The 23,002-nt window shown below is 49.2% G+C and overlaps 1 protein-coding gene across 3 annotated transcripts in view; it reads right to left on the bottom strand.

The window, feature by feature from the left end:
• Positions 1-23,002, bottom strand: part of LOC119861755 (probable E3 ubiquitin-protein ligase MID2) — a 312,271-nt gene that overhangs the window by 8,233 nt on the left and 281,036 nt on the right. For all 3 annotated transcript variants that reach the window (XM_038417263.2, XM_043492261.1, XM_038417264.2), the window contains one exon: positions 13,438-13,645. In XM_038417263.2, the coding sequence (XP_038273191.1) occupies positions 13,438-13,645 (208 nt within the window). The remainder of the gene's footprint in view (positions 1-13,437; positions 13,646-23,002) is intronic.

Raw genomic sequence — 23,002 nt, 5'->3', positions numbered from 1 at the left:
AACAGTTCCAATCTCTTTATCATCTCCTCATATGGATGATGCTAATCATTTTTGTTGCCTTTCCATCTGTCTTTTCCAATTCCAATATATCTTTTTTGAGATGGGGTGACCAGAACTGCACACAGTATTCAAGGTCTGGGCATAGCATGGATTTATATAGAAGAATTTTGATATTTTCTGTCTTCTCACCTATCCCTTTCCTAGTGGTTCCTAACAGTCTGTTCGCTTTTTTGACTGCTGCTGCACTTGAGTGGACGTTTTCAGAGAACTATCCACAAGGACTCTGAGGTCTTTCTTGAGTGGTAACAGCTAATTTAGACCCCATCATTTTATATGTATAGTTGGGATTATGTTTTCCAATGTGCATTACTTTGCATTTCCCAACACTGAATTTCAGCAGCCATTTCGTTGCTCAGTCACCCAGTTTTCTGAGATCCCTTTGTAGCTCTTCTCAGTCTGCTTTGGACCTAACTATCTTGACTAATTTTGTTTCATCTACAAATTTTGCCCCTCTGTTCATCCGATTTTCCAGAGCATTTATAAATAAGTTGAACAGCAAAGGTCCCAGTACAGATCCTTGGGGGACCCCACTAGTTACATTTCTCTATTATGAAAACTGACTGGTTTTTCCTACCCTTTGTTTCCTATCTTTAACCAGTTACAGATCCATGAGAGGACCTTCCCTCTTATCCTCTGGAGATTTCACAGTGGTTTCAGCAAAGAAACTGTTACGTTTTCAGTGTGCAGCTATCCCGCTGCTTCATGACATGCCATCTGTTTCCTCCTACACGGATCCTCATGACATGTAGAATGCTGCAGCCTTACATGTGACAGTGTAAAAGTGGCATAAAAACAGCTTTACTCCATAGAAAATGAACCTGCCAAAGTGCTTCTAAGAAAAGCATTATTCCTCCCCAGCGCAATCTCCCCCTGCCAGGAAGGAAGAGGGCTAGAAGTGATACAGCCAGGCTCTTTCAGCAAGAGCCTTCCATTTTAGGCCCATTGTGACAGCCAAGGCAAAACAGCTTTAAAAATGGGATCAGCTTGACAATGGTTCTGTGATGGCTCGCAGCTAACTTGCACCATGCCTGGTGACAATCCGAAGCAGAGCCTTCCCAGCAGTCTGGCTGCCCGGGCTTTCTTAGAGTTTAGCAAACCACAATTCTTCATAGCCAAATCTGAGCACAGCAGGGGCTCCCTGATGAAACGGGTGTTCGGGGGGCAGTCGAAGGGACTTGAAAGGAGGCCTTGGCAGTGGGAGGGACATACTGGGGTTCACGAGAGGGCTGAGAAAGGCATTTGAGGGCATCAGGGCTCTTGGAAGGTTTTTCGGCTTGTGGGGGGGCCTGAGAGCCTCCAGAAGAGCATATGGATGCATTAGGAATCAGCCAAGGCAGAAGGGAACATGCCGGCTCCCAGTGACAGGAACATGGGGGGTTTGTACCAGTTTAGAGACCACTGGTGTATCAAACATGGTGTCCTGCCTCAGGCAGTGGCCAATCTTGGGTGCTTCAGGGACACAAAACAAGCAAAAATAAACCAGCCCCAAACCCTAGAGCATCTGCCCCTCAGTGCAGTCCTGTGTATGAGTAAACTGCCTTCGGGGCCCTGTGGTGACCAGCCGATGTGAGAACTGATGGACTGGCCTACTGAGCATAAATACTATTGGCCACACAAGTACCCAGCCTCTGACAGAGTGTTTTATTGCTTCACTGGTTTTAGGAAGTCTGTGGGAAAGTGTGAGTATTTCCTCTAAACCCCACTCAATAGCAACGTGACTGATGGGGACATTACAGGGGAGCAGCAGCAGGCCCTATACTGAGGATGCCTAACACTTTCCATCATAAAAGTTCTTCTCATTGATATGAAGAGATCTGTGGCCCTTGGGGTTTGCTGGAGGCAGGGGGTTAGTCCTGGGGTGAAGGAGGAGGAGTCTTTTGCTGGTTTCACAACTGCTTATTCAAATTTTCACAAGTTATGAGCTTTTGCCATTTCCTGAGTTGGGGTGGGCAAACTTTTCGGACCAAGGGCCACCTCGGGGAATAGAAATTGTATGGCAGGTCATGAACGCTCACAAAATTGGTGTGTGTGTGTGTGTGGGGGGGGGGGCAGGCTCTGGGATGGGGCTGAGAATGAGGAGTTTGGGGTGTAGGAGGGTGCTCTGGGCTGGGACTGAGGGGTTTAGAGGGCAGGAGGGGGATCAGGGCTGGGGCAGGGGGTTGGGGCACGGTGAGAGGCTCAGGGGGTGCAGGCTCCGAGCAGCGCTTACCTCAAGCAGTTCCTGGAAGCAGTGGCATGTCCCTTCTCCGGCTCCTACGTGGAGGTGGGGCCAGGTGGCTCTGTACGCTGCCCCATCCGCAGGCACCGCCCCTGCATCTCCCATTGGAGTGCCTTGGAGCCAGAGCGTGGCCATGCCGTGGTTTCCAGGAGCCGTGTGGTGCAGCCCCCGCCCCTGTGCCCATGGCTGGAGCGCCGGAGTAGTGCCGAGCTGCGTGGAGTGGCCCCTGATCCTGTGCCCTGGCCGGAGTGGGGCCAAGCCGCTGGTGGTGCCCCCGACCCAGCCCCCTGGCTTGAGTTCTGGAGTGGGGCTGAGCCGCATGGTCCTGTCTCCCACCCAGCGCCCCAGCTGTAGCGCTGGAGCGGGGCCGAGCTGTATGGTGTGGCTCGTGGGCTGGATCCGGACTGCGCGCCGTAGTTTGCCCACCTCTGTCTTGGGTGGTTTTGCACAGTACAGCTTATTCTTGATTTGCTGCCAAACCCTGAACATTCCATTAGCAATTCACAGCCACCAGCCCAGAACCTCACTTCAGCATGTTAGTTAAACAGAACTGCTCTGAATAAGATGGACGACAATGGGTCTGGCTCCTCCTCCTGCATCTGCTGCTTTTCCCACATCAAGGTACCCCCCACACCACCTAAGGAAAGGTGCACTGTGTGGGGAACCAGGTGATTGTCAATTAAGTCTCACATCTTCTATTGATTGGTGTTAAAAATTCTGTGCCAATCACAGTCCTTATTTCTGAGCAAGGCCTCCTACCTACCTGAGAAGTGACACTAGCTGGGAATAGAGCTCACAGCTCTAATATGATGAACACACAGGCACCCACCTCTGAGGTGTGCAGAAGGTCTGTTACATATTTTTAAATCATATGTACACATCTCTAGCTTGTGATAATTAATTTCTAAAAAACAGCTTCTGCTAATCATGTAGTAATGACAGCAACAGAAAGAAATGAATACTCCAGAAGTAAAGTGTTACCTTGCTTTTAATGTTGCAGAAACTGGGATGCACAATATTTGGGGCATATGCCTTTTCACAGTGGCAATGATCTTATACAATATGCAGCATTACTGTTCTGGTTCAACTGACTGATATTCTCAAGTCTGGGGGCTCTGTCTTGCTGTCTGAGCCCTTTACCATCTGCCAGCACACACATGCAGTAGCAGATTGTAGAACTCTAAGCATCCTGGGGGCTAAAACTTACAACATTCTATCCCAAAGGCACAGGCTAGCCTGCTTACTCTCCCAGGAAATCTCTAGCTATCACTGGGGTTAATATCTTTTCCCAGGTTTCCAGCCATTAGAGAGGAAATGCTGGATTCTAGGAAAGTTATACAAACCCCCCCAAGCTAGGCCATGATTGGACTTTATGTGAAACACAAGTTTGGCTTGCAGCCAAAACCCCTGACACTTGCATTAGCACTGCTTGTGTGATGCCTGACACACACTGATACATGGGGAAAGCACTATCGAATGCTTTAACACTCCAACACACACTGGCAGGCTTTCCCAGCTCATGGCACATGCCCTATACAGGCACTCACAGTACCTTAGCTTGGGAGCTTTCTGATGTAAGCGGGTTTCTTTTTGGGCAAAATTACAGCTCATTTTAGGAATCAAAATGGGTGTTTATCAATGTTTAACCATAGGCCCCCCTTCACTGATATGTATGTTGCCAGCCTTCTGAATCTGTGTGGGCCTGGTGCTGAGTGTGAGTGGGCATCAAGGGATCTTTGGGCTCACAGGTCCCTTCTGAAAACAGGCCATGGTCCAAGGTCCATTTGGTGGGTCTTTTTTGTAAGCACCTCCATTGATTAAACACTCAGTTTGTGAGCACCTGCAGAATAGCTGGGTTATAAGGAACAGCCAGCATGGATTTGTCAAAAACAAATCCTACCAAACCAACCTAATTTCCTTCTTTGACAGGGTTACTGACCTAGTGGATGGGGGGAACCAGTAGATGTGATACATCTTGATTTTACTAATGCTTTGGATACAGTCCCACATGGCACACTCATAAACTAGGGAAATGTTGTCTAGATAAAATTACTATGAAGTTGGAGCACAATTTAGTGGAGAGTATGCTTATACAAATTGCAGATGACACCAAGCTGTGAGGGGCAGCAAGCACTTTGAAAGACAGGATTAGAATTCAAAAGAACCTCGACAAATTGGACAATTGCTCTGAAATCAACAAGATGAAATTCAATAATGAAAAGTACTACACTCAGGAAGGAAAATCAAATGCACAACTATTAAACAGGGAACACTGGCTAGGTGGCAGTACTGCTGAAAAGGATCAGGGGGTTATAGTGGATCACAAATATGAATCTGAGTCAACAGTGAGATGAAGTTGTGAAAAAAGGCCAATATTATTCTATGGGGTATTAACAGGAGTGTCATATGTAAGAAACAGGAGGTATTTGTCCTGCTTGGCACTGCTGTGGCCTCAGCTGGAGTACTGTGTCCAGTTCTGAGCACCCCATTTCAGGAAAGATGGGGACAAACTGGAGAGAGTCAAGAGGAGAGCAACAAAAATGAAAGGTTTGGAAAACCTGACCTGGGAGGAAAGATTAAAAAAAAACTGGGCATGTTTAGTCTTAAGAAAAGAAAAACTTTCTAACTAGAGGGGCCATTAAGCTCTGGAACAGGCTTCCAAGGGAGACTCTGGAATCCCCCTCACTGGAGGTTTTTAAGGGCAGGACAGACAAACACCTGCAAAGGATGGTCTGGATTGACTGGGTCCTGCCTCAGGGCAGAAGGCTGGGACGAGATGACCTCTTGAGGTCCCTCAGTCCTATTTTTCTACGATTCTGTTTCTGCTTTACCTGGATTTTTATTAGTGTAACCCTGACACCAGAACCCTTTTAATGACATTTTCTTGGCCTTTTAATGTCCTAGAACAGCATTTATCAAAGTTGGGGTGGTGACACAGTACTGGGTCACTCTGGTCAGCACCGCAGACCGGGGCGTTAAAAGTCCCGTCGGTGGCGCTGCCCAGCTAAGGCAGGCTAGTTCCTACCTGTTTCGACACCGTGCTGCGCTCCGGAAGTGGCCAGCAGTGGGTCCGGCTTCTAGGCAGGGAACCAGCCAATAGGAACTGGGGGCGGTGCCTGTGGGCAAGAGTTGTGCGAAGCCGCTTGCGCACCTCCGTCTAGGAGCCGGACCAGCTGCTGGCCACTTCTGGGGCGCAGCATGGTCCATAGTGCCAGGACAGGTGGGAAGCCTGCCTTAGCACCCCCGCTGCGCTGCTGACTGGGAGCTGCCAGAGGTAAGTCCATGTTGCAACCCTGTGCCCCAATCCACTGCCTCAGCCCTGAGCCCCCCTGCAAACCTGGAACCCTTTCCTGCATCTGAAACCCCTCATCCCCAGAGCCCAGACCCCCTCCCGCACCCCAAACCCCTGCCCCAGCCCAGGGTTCCCTCCCACACCCTGAATCCCTCATTCCCAGCCCCACCCCTGCACTCAACCCTCTGTCCCAGCCCTGAGCCCCTCCCACACCCCAAACCCCTCATCCCCAGCTCCATTATGTCGCAGGCATCAACTATTTTCTTCAGCTTGGTCCCCAGAAAAAAAGTTTGAAAACCACTGTCTTAGAGCAGGAGGGAGGATGCATCCTGACAAGATGTTGTTCTGTGATGGATTTTTCTCTTTTGTTCAAATTTCATTAACCTTGCTGTGGCCATATTTGAATTGTCATCCAGGCAACTTGACCCTGCCAGCTCCCCAACACACACATTCAAAGGCAATGAAACCCAAGCATGCTGGATCTAGTTCTGCCTCACTGAAACCTGTGCATATCCTGGAGTCAGAAGTGCATGTGTCTCCACCAGGTATGAAGCCAATGGCTCAGATTGTGGGTAATGAGGCCAAAGTGCATGCTCTGTGTACACCTCTGCAGAAGAAGCAGGTATAAATGAATCTGATTCTGCAGCACTCTTATAGCCTGACACAGTCTGGAATGCTGCTGATTGAAAAGTGGTTGCCAAGCCATGGCACAGAAGGCCACACATCTATGTACCCCACCCCCTGTCCTTTCACTTGCCAGCCCTGCTGTGCCTCACATGGCCTGCAGCATTCAGCTGTGCCAGAAAAATGCACTTGTTCTCTTAAAGGGAGAATAATCTCAGGGCTGTTTCTGCTCATCAGGCAGAGAGAATGATCTGTCCCCAACTAGAACGGCTTCTTGTATAACTCTCTGCATTATGGGGACAGTATATTTGGATCCTTTAAATTAGAATACATGTGACATGTTAAAAGGCTGACCCCCTGCCATGTTATTTCAAACAGCTGTAACACACTGCAGGTATATGACTCATATTCCTAGCCATACATTTTACATACAAAGATAAACCTGATGTAACTAATATGCAGTTCTTGCTTTTTGTTGTTAAACTGGAAAGAGAAACATTTTTGTGCAGAACAGCTGGCTAGTTTCTCTCTGCACTAGCACAGCCCTGTAAGACTGCACCTGTGTTTGAGATCTGTTTCAAAAATGACTTCTGAAGACAGAGGAAAGATGGTTTAGTGGTCAGGGCATTAGCCTAAGATTTGGAAAACTCAGGTTCAATACCCTATTCAGCCCCAGATTCTCTGTGTGATCCTGGGCAAAACCTTAGGTCTCTGCACCTCAGTTCTCTGACTGTAATACAGCCAGCACTGTCCCTTGGCACTGGAGTGCGGTGAGGGGCAATACCTTACAGGAGTGTCAGGTGCCTGCCTACTGTGGTAATGGGGGCCAGATAAGTACCCTCAAGGGGGAGTCCTTTGAGGTTTTAAGGGTTTTGCCACTATTGAAGCCTTAAATACATCACTATTAGGTTTTCTCCAATATAACCCAACACTGATCCCTTTACATGGACTACTCTACAATGTGGGAAGGAGGACAGGGGAAAAACAGGAATAGAATGGAAGGAATGCACGAATAGCCAAACACTCATTTCTGAGGGTAGGTCAGCTGGCAGCCTATTCATGAAAGAGCAGTTGTATTTCTCAAAAAGGCTTGAGTAGGAATTAGTGAGAGATGTGATGGTGGGTCCCAGCAATGTCTGGAAGATCTGAACCTTGCTTGGCTATTCATGCACAAATCAAAAAGTTAAAGTACCCAAAAAGCAGGGCACACACTTGTAGCTGGGCTGTATTATCCTTCCTGAAAGGGCACTTTTGTCTCAACAACTCTCTATCTTCTAAGGGCAGAGAAAGGAGAAGCATCTGATTATTTTTGCCCCATCAGGAGAGTCTTGACCCTGAAGCATTCAAAGAGCTGTTGGGTTCCTCATTATATTCCAGCCAGGGAGCTAGCAGGTGAACTGTACAGGCTAGGAGTTTTGTCCAAGAAATAGCAGCCGGAGAAAGCACTGAAGCAGGAATGTCATGGACTGCGGGCATTTCCCTCAGGCAGTCATTAACAAACCTGCCATTTGAAGTTTTGGCCACCAAAGAGCCATTTCATTTCCTTCTATTACTTTTTGATTTGCTTCTGCCAGCATAAGCTGGCACCTCTAGGTCCTTGATGGAGGTGAGGAATGCTGTCTGTGTTCAGGCGTGTGGGGGACGGGGGGGAGGAAGGGAGTTCGACACAGCTGTCTTCACACTGAGAAGCCCTGCACATCAGCAATGTTCATTTGCACCAAATCTAATCCTGTCCTTTGTGACAATGAAGTGATGGGACAAAGAGACAAGTTTGCTTGGGGGATGGAGTTTGAGTGGGTATTTGGGCAGGGGCTGAGCAGAGGAGAAATGGAGTATTTATTGAAGGCTGCAGAAAGCTGCAGGCCCTGCTGTGCCTTTGATCAGTGCACCTTTTCTGTAAGTTTCTATGGGTATGTCTTCACTAGCAACGTTAAAGAGCTGCCATGGCACCGCTTTAACGTGGCTGTGTAGTCATGGCACCAGCGCTGGGAGAGAGCTCTCCCAGTGCTGTAAAAAACCCACCCCCATGAGGGGAGTCTGGCTCCCAGCACTGGAGCACTGTCTATACTGCCACTTTACAGCGCTGAAATTCAGAGGGTTCGGGAGGGTTTTTCATACCCTTGAGCGAGAAAGCTGCAGCACTGTCAAGTGGCAGTGTAGACAAGGCCTATGAGACACAAGGCTCCAGGCTCACTTTGAGTTATGATTGTAGCCAACCCAATTATACTTTTGCCTTCTTTCAGCACGTGTCTGTCTCTTGTGTACACCTATGTGCACCTCTGTTCAGAGCTTGTGGTACTGCTGTATATTTTAAATTAACTTCTTCAGCTACAGGGACTGAATGACTCAGTCATCGACAAACCAACTCTTGGAACTGATTCATTTCTAAGGCACAGCCCCTAATAAAATTCAGTTTCCTGGAAACAACTTACAAATCAAATTGCCAAGCCCCCCTCTATACTGCTCTGCGTCTCCCCCTCCTACACTGTGCTAGGGCCATGACAGGCTCTGCTTCTCCCAACGGAGACTGGAAAGAGCTGGGAGAATGGGGCAATGCTGCCTTGCATATTTTCCAAGTTCGTTCTGATGCTGGTCAGATGGCTTCTTCTGATCAGATGCTGAACTCACTGGGTAGGTTAGACTGTTGGTGCCATGGGAAGAATCAGGTCAATGGTGAAGCTATTGATTAGGAAGGGTTTACTATCCTTAACTAACTCTGTGACAGCAGGGGACTGGACTCGTTGACCCAAGGAAGTTCCTTCCCATCCTGTCTCTATGATCACAGGGGCTGAGTGATCCTTTTGTAGGTGGATGTTAATTGAGGCTGAATCCTGTCTACTGGGTGACAGGTGAGCGAGGCAGAGGTCTTCCCTCAACACTGCTAGGGTTAGGCAGGATATCTCCACATGCCACCCAGCTGGATGGACAGGGCTGCGACTCCATGTTCAGCTCCCCAGCCAGCAGACATGCTACCATTCACAGCAGCTGCTAAGTAGCAACGGGTGAGCTAGGGCCACCCCAGTGGCAGTAGCTTGGCCACCCCAGGGACGCTGTGTCAATTCCCTCGTGGCTCTGGCCAAGGCACAGCTCGGTCACACAGACTGTGCTCAGAAAGGGAGTGTCTCAAAGGCTGAGTACAAGTTGTCTTTGGGTGTGAAGGCACCCCAGGAAAGGAGACAAGGCGAAGCATGTCGCTGGGAGGTGAGGAGCAGCAGCAGTCTCTGTCCCTGCACACCCAATGCTTCAGCGCAGCGGGGAGAAGCTGCCCGGAAGGAGCCATTGCTCTGCAATGAGCTCAGAGCAGCTGGCAAGGGGGAATGAAGAATCTGCTGAGTCTGTTTGATATTTCTTGACATGGTCTCATTCTCATGGACTGCATTTGAAAGGTCCTCGGAGACAAACTCCCCTCGCTTCAACTCCAAGCCCATGCGCCAATTGTCCCTGACCCTGCAGCCATTTCTGGCCAGGGCCAGTGAGTGTGAGACACCACTTCATCATAATAGCAGCGTTTTAAACTCACCATGCACAGACATAAATGACTCCACAGGCTGCAGGGCAACGGATAATCTGTTCAAGTGCCAACCCAGGCATGAACACACCACACTCCCACTCAGCCTCCAGCTCCCTCCAGCCTGCTCCTGGCCCTGCACAACTCAGTGAGAGTTGCTACTGACTTCACGGGGAGCAGGACCAGCGCCTCGGTGCAGCTGGCCACCTCAGCCCAGGGTTGAGGGGATATTCACTCCAATCCCACAATAAACCAAGCCGTGCTTCTGAATGCTGGGATGACAGCTCACTGCACACTCAGAGCAGCAAACATCTTCCTGCTCTCAGCACCAGCTCACCAGCTGCAGATCCCAGGGAACCAAGAAAAGCAAACACCCTTTTACTGGGGTGCATACATTTAAGCATCACATAAAATAATCATCGCAGGCAATTACAGCCTTCCACAGTGAATTCCACTTTCCGAGCTTGGCCTTGAGGCCGACCATCCAACCTTGAACCAGGGAGCAGACGGAAAGCTGGATCCTGATCTCACTCATCCTGCTGCAGCCACTGTGACTCGGCAGAGCAGCTGCTGATTTCGCACAAGAGGGTGCTCACGGATTCCTGCATTGAACCCAGTTCCCAGGCTTCTGCAGTTCCACCAGGGCAGCTAACTAAAGTCACCCTCTCCCGTGTCAACCCAGCCTGGACTCTCCTGCAGCCAGTGGGACTCTGCAGGGGAGCCCGGCTTGGGGTTACAGCATTTTGTCAGACACTCTCTGGGGAAAGCCAACCTCCCCTCTCCCCCTAAGCTATTTCAGTAAAGGCATGCAGCAGAGATCACATTTGGAACTGATGTATTGAAGCTCCCTATCTGCCATTACTCCAACTGTTCCAACAACTGCATGGCGCCTTCAGCCTGTCCCAGGGCAGACCGATAGGAAACACATGGACCTTTGCATTTTCACTGACACAATGAAGATGTTTTATCCTGCTCCCTGAGGCTTGAAGCTAGTCACAATGAATGAGGCTTGTCCCAAAACAATGCAATGCAGAAGCATCCCTGTAGCACATTGATGGAGAGTGAACGACAACTAGTTCTTCACTGCCTGCGCCACTGAGTCCTGCCCAGATTCACTGGCCTAGAGAACAGTGTCAGCCCCCTTTGCCCGCCCAGGGGCAGTGATACAGACAGCTGCATGTTCTCCTGGGCAACCATATCTTTATGGCTACCATATCTGGTAGCCATAAAGATAACCCGTGCCTGGGAGTGCTCTCCAATTGTTAACCCCTTCAGTACTGGCTTGCCAGCACTGGCAGCACCTTTGGGGGAAGGGGATCCTGAAGGGCTAAAGTCAAGGTGTGCATGACTCCTTACTAACCCTCTGCCTGCAGCATGGCACAGCACATGTCACTCTGTCCATCCTACATAGGGCAGCAGCAGAGACAGATTCCTGCCCACGCCTTCCATCTTTGCTCCCCTAGTCAGTCCAGTCCCTACCACAGACCTTGGTGCCCTTCTGCCAAGTATCCTGGTCAGCCCTACACTTCCCATCACATTGATTTCCTCCAGCCCTCCTTCCTGCGCCTTTGGCTCCCTGACCCCCTTCAGCAGCATTAGACTCCCCTCCTGCGCTACCTACTCCCCTCACTTCTTATTTCCTCTTCGCTGGCAGCATCATCCGGCACCTGCCCCTTCTGATGGTGCTTCCCCATCAGTGATGTTGCTGCCCTCTGCCACACTTCTCTACTGGCGGTTCCTCAGTCTGGCTGCCCTCCTGGACCCAGAGATCCCAGGCAGGGGCACGGTGGCTTCCACCAAGCCAGAAGAGCACTAGGATTGAGAACTCCTGGGGTGTCCTCCCAATTCAGCACGGTGACCGCCGGCAAGCCACTTCCCCTCTCTGAGCCCCGGCCCTGCAATGGGGATTAATGATACCCAGCCACCATAGGGAAGTGTTCGGAGTTCTGTGATGGACGGTGCCAGGAGACTTTGTTCTGATTACACATTTCCCCCGCTGGATTGTGCTATTCCAGAGTACATTAGCTGTGGCATCGCACTTGCCACTTATGTAGCCTGCTAGTGAGTGTGTGTGACAGGTCCCCCCACGGCCTATCTGCAGAGGAGATGAATTGTTCCAATCCCCCTCCTCGGGAGCCTGGGCTCTCTAGCTCAGGCTGTTAGCTCTGTAGGTCCCTGGTTCGATCCCTGGGGCACCAGCCAAGTGGGTGGCTATCATGCTTGCACCCCATTGCTCATAACCCCCTTGTGCTGGGACCACTGTGTGTCTCTCCAGCATGGGCCACAGGAGGAGCTCCTCTGAGCTACCCCAGACATGCAACTGTAACTGATTGTAACTGACTCCCGAGCTCTTCTCAGATCTCCCTGGGAAACAGCTCTGGTCTTGCGGGCACCACACGTTCATTTCTCCCCCTCCACTCCCCGCTGACCTTCCAGATTTTAATTTTGTAACAGTGTCTGTTACAGAAATGAAAGGCCCCAGAGGAGACTGTGGAGACAGAAACAGCCTGCGGAATAGCAAACCAACCTCTGCTGTCCAGGCTGCTGCTGTCCAGGGTAGGCACTCCAGTCTATGTTATTCTAACGTCCCCAGGGATGTTATTACCCTGAATTTCACCATTGCTGCCACCTAGTAACGAAACTTTTCTCTCCTGGCCTGAAATTCCCAGTGCTGCATTGTCTGTTACATGCAGCACCTGTGACGTTAAGCTGTGGCACTCCTGAGACTTGTTCAGAAGGAGAGGCTGGGGCACTAGACATGGGGAACGTGATCTATTGCTGCGGAGTGTCCCGAGGTCCCTTGAACAGGGCCCTATCGTTTATGCACTAGCAGAACGTTTCCATGATGGAGTGCCAGGGAGGGTCCAGGCTGGGGTACAAATCTGTGAATTTACACAGCATGCGAGGAAATGACACACATGCTGGAGCCAGCAAAACTTTCTGAGGGCCCCTTGAAACAGAGACAAGCTTTACAGATGGCAGGGCTCGGCCTGCCATTACACGGGGCTGCCAAGATGAGAGGAATGAGACATTAATCCTCCAGGGGCCAAATTAAGGAAAACGCAGGTCTTGTTATGGAACTCATGAAAGGGGAACCTGCCAGCCATGCAAGCAGCAGCAGGTCCCTGTCGCCCTGAGTAAACACTCCGGCCTCAGGTAACACTCCTGCTGTGGTCGTGTGTCTAGGGCTGACCCAGCAGCAACTTCTTACCCTTCAGAGCTGAGGCAGAGCCAAAGACTCCATTAAGACACATGAGCCTTAGCCCATGAGCCCTGAGGAGCCTGCAGGGCTATGGACCAGCAAGCTGGAGTCCAGCCTTGTGCATCTTCTGTGAAATGGCCAGCGGAGATCTTATGGGAGGACCTCTGTGACTAGGGCTGATGTCCGGCAGAACACACCGAGCGTGGGTTTATGTTCCGACGGGACTTCGCAGCACCAGCCGTTTCTACACTGCACTATGGCACCTGAGCAGATTTGACCTGAGAGCCTTTAGGAGGGGCTGTGACCGATCATCTGTACAGGGTTACTGCAGAGAGTCATTTCGCAGTTGGCATTAGTCGGCAGCTACAACTCCCTGATCAGTGAGAAAGATGGTAGGGAAAGCACCAGCCACTCCTCTGTCCGTGACACAGCCCTATAAAGGGACTGTCCTTTCATTACACTGTCTCACAGTCAGTTTCAGGGCAGGGACAAAGGGGGAAGAGAATGGAGCACTTCCTGACAGATCTCCTTACCAGGTTGAGGATCCCACCATCACTTCCCAGTAATGGCACCCGCTGTCGATGAATATGTTGCCTGCTGCTCCGTAGCACCCAGTGCCGCTGAACCTTTCGGGTGTGTGGCTCTTTTTCAAGGAGCTCTCGTCCTTTTCCATCTGCAGCCCATCATTGGAGAGCTTCAGCTTCTTGTGAGCCATCTTGGGATCCAACTTAAAGGGCTGACCTGAAAGGAGGACAGAAATATCGATAGTTAGTGTGTCTCCTTCCCTGTTATACAGGCTGAACCTGAATTGCCTCTCTTCTGCCTGTTACACCAAGCCATGGGATGTGAGAAAGGCATCAGCCCGGGTATCTGGCCCTTCCAACCACATACCAGAGCATTCATAAAAAGTACCATATATTCTTGGCACCCTCCAGGCTGCGCCCACTGGCAGGACAAGGGTCAACCACATGCCTCACTAATCTACTGCCAAGAGCTGATTCCAGAGCAAAAGGTCCCTCTAATACTAATAACAGTCCACGCATCATTTGAGTCCCATGTAAGTCATCATAACGGGACACAGGCAGGAGCTAGGTGGTGTGCTGGCATCGTGAATTTATTTCATCTTCATTGACCTAATGCAGAGAAGGGAGGAATAGCTTGGAGGTGAAATCAGAAGAGATTTATGAAGTTGTGCTAGAGAGAAATAAGTCTAATTATAGTTGGAACAAATGCAATAATTAAAAAGAGAGCGAAAGCGTGGCCACTTAAGAATGGAGTCAAGCATTGCTCCAAACTGCTGGTCTATAGCATAAGGGCTGTTTTTACATTTTTCTTGAAGCCTGTAAATGGTTTCTTCTTGGTGTGGACAGGGTACGGGACTGGGACTGAAGAGAGCTAGGTCACAGCTCTGCTTCAGACTCGCTGTGTGACCTTGGGCAGTCACTTAAGTCTCCATGCCTCAGTTTCCCCATCTGTAAAAGGCAGATAAGGAGGCTGCCCCTCCCTATGTAAAGTGCTTCAAGATGTATCCAAGAAGGGTTCTGGGTAGCTGATGAGTGCTATGGTATTGTGTAATCATCCCAGCTGGGATGTTTGGGTGGGGAACTCTCAATCCTGGGGCACGCCCCCCCCCAAATGTGTTACAGTGTTCAGACTTACTGCAGTAAACATGCTCCCTTTAACAGAAATGGGGAGCTGGTTCCAGATAATGGAAGTGGAGCCTAGGATGCCCTAAAGCAGTGGAAACCAAATCTAAGCATGGTAAGCAGTTTGAATTCGTTAAAGGGTTTATTCTCTATTACAGAGGGTTTTCGACCTTTTTTCATTTGTGGAGCCCCAACATTTTTTTGAATGCAGGTGTGGGCCTCTTTGGAAATCTTAGACATAGTCTGCAGATCCCTAGGGGCCTACGGACCACCGACTGAAAACCACTGCTCTATTAGCATTAATGAAAGTTATACAAACATACTGAAAGGCAAATAGACTTTGAGTACTGGTACAATAATGTCACTGAAATACAGAACTATCTAGCCAATCTCCACACACCCACCTCCAGCCGGTGCTGTTTACTCCCTGCAGTATACGTTCAGTTATCACACATTGCAGGAAACATGCCCTTAGTTTCTCAGTACTTTTTCTATTGCCAGCTGAAAGTCTCAGCTCAGTGTCTTCTGCTCGCAGGCTGTGCCTTACACACCACTCTAGTTACAGAAACAAATCAAAGGCATACAATGAAATCTGGGTTTGCACAGGCTGTGGTCATAAGCATTGATACTTCCCCAATCCGGGTGGCATCAAAGAGCAGGCGCGGTGGCACATCCACTTACAGAGAGAGTACTTCATTCTCAATTAACGGTACAGATTTTGAGGGGTTCTCTGTAGATCTTTTAATGCTGGCTTGAAACACAACTGAAATTCCTTTGTCATGCTATCAGCCGTCAGAATGCCAAACTATTTCCTAATTGACACAGCACTCACTCTCCTGCTCGCTTTGATAAAACCCTTCTAAAGATTCATTACAGTCAGGGAACATTTGGCCTTGCTCACGCTGATAAACATGGAGCAATCCACAATTGCCTCTTCTGGGAACCAGCTCCACAACCGATTCAACAATAAGTGCTAATGATTTTCTGAAAGCCTCTGTTCTTTGCTATGCGGTGCCCTGGCTATAAATGAATGGGATCAGATTCTGCACCAGGAAAAAAGGAATGACTTATCTGATTCTGCACAGCCTCATGGCAGGGCAAACTCACATGCTGACAGCTCTTGAGCCTGGCTTTCATTTGCACAGGAGACAGGTTTCTTGCAAAGCGAGTGCCCTTGAATCTGGAGGGCTGAAGAATTCTGTATTATCAACCTATGCAGCAGCATCCTGAGCCACAACAGCTTGCACCAATCACCCAGATTCACCTCAGAAAAAAACAGCGTGAATTTACTGCCCAGAAAAGCAAGCCCCTGGAGCATCACCTTGAGTCAGGTATCGTGTGGGCAGACACTGCTCATTTCCCCAGCAGGAGGCCAAGCGCAGCTTGCATAGGCTCTGTGCAACCAGCTCTGCCAATGCAGCGTAAGCACCCCCTGCTGTTCTAGTCCAGCTCCCCACCTCAGCACACAGGCAGCTCGGCCAAAGAATCCCAGGCCTGACCCTCAGTCCCCCACTTTATTTCAACCCAGAGGGCCTCACGCACACAGCTGGCTGATGCGCCTCAATCCTGACCTGCAGCCCCCCTGCTGTTCCAGCCCAATGGGCCTCACAAATGCAGCTCTGTCACAGTGCTCCAACCCCCTGATACTCCAGTCCTGGATTTACATACAGCATTTCCAGGGCACCTCAGCCCTGCCAGTTAAGTCCTGAGGCCCTCCAGAGCAGAGGGCCCCCGGTCTTTCACAGAGCTGCAGGACTCAGAATTAACAGATCAGTGGATCATTAGGCATTTAGATTAAAGGGAAAACGCACAACAAAACCAGAGCTAGCTCGGGAGAAACACCGGAGGGGGCAGAATGCATCCTGAGAGTTAAACTGAGATTCTAACAGCTTGGCCCAGCCTGAGGATATTGTAGCAATAGCATCTGGACAGTGATTGGCACTAGACAGGGCGTGTGATTACAGCATGGGACTGGCATTCAGGAGACCTGGACCCTGTTCTCAGCTCTACCATGGACGTGTGGAGTGAGCCTGGGTTACTCAATTCCCTCTCCGTGCCACAGTGTCCCCATCCGTAGAATGGGTAGTAACATTTATCTAGCTCAGAGGGGTGCTGAAAGGGCAAATCCATCTTCTGCAGGGTGCTCAGGTGCTGGCTGGGTGCTGCTGTAAAAATGCCAGGGTTGTTAAAACAAGAGTGGCTTTTGTAGTCACAGAAGGACTGAAATGAGGGACCAATGGGAGGCTGCACTGCAAGGGAGACTGACGAGTTTTAGTGATACTCTCTAATGGGCTGAAAGAGGCAGAGGAGCCGGAGACTGAAACACAGGCTCGCTAACGAGTCTCTTCGCTGTTTAGAAAGCAGGCCATTTTCTTTTGCTTCAAACTTAAGCACAGATGACAAGGAAGGATGGCAGCTGGAGATAGGCACTACTGATAGCAGTGTAGGGCTTCAACAGCAGCCAGACAGCAGGAGAGAGATGGTTATTGTGCTAGCAATGAACTGTACGGGGAGAAATATGAGCAGCCTATAATGAGCCATCCTTTCCCAGAACATAACGCGGTGCCATAAATCTTCTCTGCACAAACAGCAGTGGTGAGGAGGCGCTGCAGCCGGGCTAGCGAATCTGGATTGGCTCACGCAGAAGGTCGGCTGCATACACCAAAGGGATGGCCTCCCTTTGGATCTCCATTGAGCTGCACTCACCAGGCTGTCTGGGAGAGGCAAGTGGTGTTCCCAGCACCTGTTGAGACCCAGCAGAAGCAGAATCCCTAAGTGTATGTCTAGACTGCAATTAGACATCAGGTCTTGGGCTTGTAGAGCTCGAACTAAGGGGTTGTTTCTTTGTGGTGTAGATGTTCCAGCTCAGGCTGGATCCTGGGCTCTAGGACCCTGTGAGGTGGGAGGGTTCCAGAGCTTGGGCTGCAGCAGGATCGTGAATATCTCTACTGCAGTGAAACAGCCCCTTAGCCTGAGCTGTGTGAGCCCAAGTCAGCAGGTATGGGCCAGCTGAAGGTATCTAACTGCAGTATAGACATCCGCAAAAGGTGTGTCTACCCTGCAGTAGGGTGTGTGCTGCCCTGAGCTGCTACACTGCTATTTTAGCCTGCTTGCTCAAACAGAGCTAGCGTGCGTCTGTCTGCCCGTGCTGGGAAGCACACTCCCAGCTGCACTGCAGACACACCCAAAAGCTCTCCTCTGCATCCCAACTCCTGACAACTGTCAGTTCTAGAGCTGACCGAATATTCCGTCCCATGGCAAGTTCCAATATTTTAACATGTGTTTGCATCCTGAATGGGGATGAAAGCTGAAATACTGAAACATTGTGTGTAGCACCAAGTTTTGAAAATGTTTGAATCAGAAATGTCAAAATGTTTCAGAGGAGTTTGACATTAATATCTCTGTCGACCTGAGCAGCCATGGTGACTGCTGGCAGGTGTAGTTCCACATCCCATGTGCCCCCATTCTCCCCTATGGGTCATGATCTCTGGCTGAACTACATCTCCCAGGATGCACTGCAGTCATGGGAGTGAACGCTATGGGTGCTGTCGCCAACCCAAAGGGGAAGACGCTAAACTGGAAATATTTTTGGCCCAGCATAAACCACAGAAACCTCCTGGGGGCGGGAGTAATGTCTATATGAAAATATGCATCCTTCATGTTGAGAGCCGCAAACCACATCCCCTCTGCTAATATAACCATCCGGAATTCCAATTTTTGAATGAAGATGTTGAGTTGCTGAAGGTCTAGAACGGGTCTCCACTCTCCTCCCTTTTGGGGACTAGGAAATAGGGGGATAGAACCCTCTCCCTTTATACTGAGATGAGACAGTGCTCTATTGACCCTTGTTGCTGGAGGGTTTGCCTCTTGTTGAAGAATCACTTCACGAGAGTGGTTCCTGAAGGGGACTTGTGAGGGATGGAGGGAGAGGAACTCCATGGAGTATCCTTGATGGATAATTTCTGAGATCCAGTTGTCTGTCGTGATCAATTCTCAATTGCGGTGAACAGCATAAGATGGCCCTGAAAATAATGGGGGAAGAAATGGGTGGCATCAATGGTGCAAGGAGGGTCTTGACTGAGACATCAAAAGTAGCCCTTTGCAGGTGACTGGGCATGGTGATAGAGGGGGCCAAGGCCTCTGAACCCTCTGCGGTCTCCGCAGAGGCTCGGCGGATGCTGGCAGTAGAACGCGTGAGGAAGAGGTTTACAGGTTTGTCTCTGGTGTTTCCTCTGTGGGGCTGGAATGTAGAACCCCAGGGAGCATAAGGTCGATCTCAAGTTCTGTAACAAGTGTAGGGACTCGTCTGTTTTCTTGTTTAAGAGATTTGACTCATCAAGGGAAGGCCCTGAGTGGAGTTCTGGACCTCTCTAGGGAAACTTGACAATTGTAACCTAGAATCCCTCCTCATGAATATACCAGTGGCCAGCCCTCTGGATGCCTTATCTGCTGCCTCTACTGCACTAACTTGCCCTCCTCTATGAAGGACTGGAACTGGGCTATGTCTTCTGCGCAGAGCTTGTCCTTAAAGCCCACCAGCCTGGAATAGTTGTTCAGATTGTATTTCACTAACAGAGCCTGATAGTTAGCGACATGAAATTGCAGGTCCACAGAGGAAAAGACCTTTCTCCCAAGAAAGGCCCAGCCTCTTTGAGCCCTTGTCTGTCAGGGTGGCCTTTGATGGTGTGACCTAGTCCTCTCTGCCTCTACCTCTAGAAAGTTGGGGGTGGGATGGCAGAACAAAAATTCCTTAGGCTTAGGAAATGCAGACACCACTTCTAAGGACATGCTTGGAGGAGTGCTGCTCGTCACTTAGAGTTGATATATGGGGGGGATCCCCTTGGCCTAAATCAGTGAGGGGCCTCATAGCCTTCTCCATCAGGGGTTTCCTTAGGCAAAGCTCATGAGCTTCATGAGTTCTTGTGGAAACAAGCAACATATATTGCACTTCACTGAGATATACATCTCACCCAAGTAGTAGAAGCTGCGTTGGTGGTCATCACTGACATAGAAAGAGTGAGAGGGCAAGAGATGCAGTTCTTGAATCCTGGGATTCTGGGCATAGTCCCAGACCACTGGGAGGGAGTCCCCAACCGAGGAAAAACAAGATACACTAACTATACGATAAAACTCTAATTATAGTAATAGGCCAAGAAGCATAACAAACTATTTACAAATCTATTTACAGGGTCTATCAAAAGCTGGAGAAATCTGTAGACACAGGATTTTGACTCAGGCCATGCGCTGGTGAGAAGGAACTGGAAAGGTGTCAGCCCGCATGGCCGCCTATGCCCTCGGTAGGAGCACAACGATACCTACCATGCATGTGACGGCCAATGGGCACTGCTTGTTAAAATTTCTGGACTGGGGTGTATGGTGCGCATCTGTACCCCACATGTAGAATACAGATCAGGACCGGACCTTGAAGAAGAACCCAAAGTTATCTCTTTCACCTAAGAAGACAAAGGCACCAGTACCTTTGGACCTTTGAGAGACATCCTGACCGAAGAGAGGGTAAAGCCACCATCTTGCTGGCAAACTATGGATGAGAAAGGCAATCTTAAACAAAGCCTTGAACCAAAACTTGCTAGCTGAAGTTTTAGACTTTTAGATGTGTGTTTTCACTTTTATTAGCTGGTAACCATTTCTAGCTTCTCTGGAAAAGGTTGCACATTCTTCCCCTGACAAAATTTAAGTTTTTTAATTGAAAAGCCAAAGACCAAAACATTTTCTGCTGTTGGAATATAAAAAATCTTTGCCAACCTGTTAAAAATTTTCAGTTTTCAGTTGCCAAAAAATCTGATTTTTTTCAAAGAAAACCTGAAAAGTTTCTCATGGGCAATTGTTTTCCCTCAAGTGGGTCCAATTATTAATATTAATAATTTGCATTGCTGGAGTGCCCAGAGGCCCCAGTAGGACTGGGGTCTTATTGTGCTAGGTGCCTCTACCACATGAGCTAAAAGCCAACTGGCTGTTAGCTAAGGCTGTAAAGCAGACTCATTAATTGCTCTCTCCTAAGTGGTCTCGGTGCCACTAGATGGGACAGAACACCATACCCAAGAGGTATGTGGGTTACAGACACACGCTTTATGGCTCTCTACTTACCCAAGCTGTGCCTTCCCATCTACACTGCTAAAAATAGCAGTGTGGTGTCTCACTGCTGCCAGAGCCTTTCCCTGCTGCAGGGAATGACTCTGACTGTGAAGAAAGACTCTGCCAGCTCCCCATTGTTGGAGCCTTCCACTGCAGCATGGAAAGACTCCTGAAGCGGAGGCTTTCCCCACTGCCTCCCCTCTGCCAGAGCCTGTTACCGACAGGTGTAGCTACACACCACAGTGTGGATGCAGCTTGCTTTTCACTGCAGTATATAGCTACACATACTACTGGCAGCGGCATGTAGGGTATGTCGTGTAGATGTAGCCTTAGCTAACTAAATAAAATTACCTCGGTTTTTGGAGTGTTCCCTGTACTAACCATAGGGAAGTTAATAATAATGGTGTAATTCTCAGCATCTTCACTCCGTGTTTCACTTTGCACCCCTAGATTTCAAAGCACTTTGCAAAGGCTGGTGTTGCTATCTCCATTTTCAGCTGAGGAAACTGAGGCTCAGGAAGGTGACGTGACCTGGCCAAGGTCACTCAAGTCAGTTGCTGAGCCAGGAATAGGGAACACTGGAGATACTGGGCTAACATCAGCCAGTCTGGAAAGCTGAGCGTGACCTCGGTAATGTAGGTCATCTGTTATAGCCTGTGAAATTTGGTGCCAGTGAGTGTTTATGTTTCACAGTGTCCAATTTGCAAGATAACTGAGGTGAGAGGGCTAAAAATAATGCTGCCAGTTGGAAAAGGCCTATCCTCAACCCCCCAGTTATTTTAATATTTCTGTATCTTTTTCCTGCAGTAATGGAAAGAGACAAGCTCTTCACAAGTTAGAGCTGAAATTCTTCACTCTGTCAGGAAAGAGACAGTCACTTTTGTTGTTGTAAAGATGACCTGATTGGGAGGTGAATATAAACAAATGGTGCCAAACCTTGGCCTCAGATTTATGAGTGTGATTCCTAGGCTTCGGGCTCCAAGTACCATCCACAAAACAAGGATTGACACTGAATATCACAGTTACTGAGCAGAGCGGCTAGTATCGCAAGCCCTGTTGTTGGTGCAAGGGCATTTCAAAGGGATGCTTTCTTGCAGCTTAGCTCCAAAATCTGACCTGCCTTAAAAGAATACCTCCCTGGGCTAGAAAGTTAAACAAATGAACAGGCTCTCAGTCACCTTCCACCTCACATCCACTATCCTGTGACCTCTCCCAGCATTCACCGAACTTACAGTGGCACCTGCGGCACATTACACTCTCCATTAGCAGAGGGACAATGAGCCATCGCTAATGACAACCAAGGCTTTAGAGAATTAAAAAGCATGTGAACATCCAGGGATTTCACCCGGTTTAGGAAAACAAAGGTTCAGCTAATGGAGGTTTGGATAATGGTGTCTGTCCTACACCTCTCCATAGGCTGTGCTCAGATACCACTGAAGATCTCATACAAACAAGGAAGTAAATACCAAGAGATATTTGATTTTTACATGTATCTGAAACAGCATTATCCCTATCTCCTAAGGGACACAGAGAAGTCAGCAAAGAAAGAAAAGAGGAGATATAAGCCACTTCAAAGCTGCTGCTACAAAGCAAGAGAATAAAACCTTCAGTGCCAAAGGGCTGCAAAAAAAGGTAATAGAATGAGATTACTGAGAGCTGGAGAGGAACCGTTAGATGCCATCCAGTCACTTGTCTTGCCCCCAGGGGCACAGGGTAAAACTATTTCCTGCAGTATATTCTAGCATAGCCTTTTCACTCCACAAGGGAGAATGTAGGCCGAGCAGCATCTCTGCTCCCTGCTCACTGTCCCAAAGCCCCCCTTTCCCCCCCACACACTGCTGCTCATACCCCTGCTCTCAAGTTAGCAGACACCTCCTCATTCTTGATGACACATCTTCAGTACAGTGCTGCCTGCCAGGAAGCTAGGAGTTATGACAGCCGTTGCTGTCAGATTTGATTAACATCTATTCCAGTCCTGTCAGTCAGGTAGCTTTGATCTCACAAATTCAGCTGGTTGGACTATTCCCTTTAGTGCTTAAGTTCTTCGTTCATATGCGGCCCCTATGCAGGAAGCCAACCAACTCCAAGGCCAGATACTACAAGGATGCAACCTCTGGACTGTTTATTATTTGAATTTTACTTTCCTTCCCTTGAGTGTTTCAGGAATTGCAGAAATGTACTGAACTCAGAGGAGGAAATCCTGGCTGGGTTTATGGGTGTGCTGGGTTACAGAGGAAAGAGGGAGTTTGTTTTTTCCTAAAGAGTTGCTGATGCCTCAAGGAAAACTTTGAAAGTTAATTAGGAGGGTCAATGACACAGAAACACTGATGGAAATGCAAGGACAGAGGAGAGTTTGGAT

The sequence above is a fragment of the Dermochelys coriacea genome, chromosome 9, assembly GCF_009764565.3.
Source record: "Dermochelys coriacea isolate rDerCor1 chromosome 9, rDerCor1.pri.v4, whole genome shotgun sequence".
Lineage (NCBI taxonomy): Eukaryota > Metazoa > Chordata > Testudines > Dermochelyidae > Dermochelys > Dermochelys coriacea.
The sequence above is the reverse complement of the archived record's forward strand: the minus strand, read 5'-3'. Positions and strand labels throughout refer to the sequence as shown.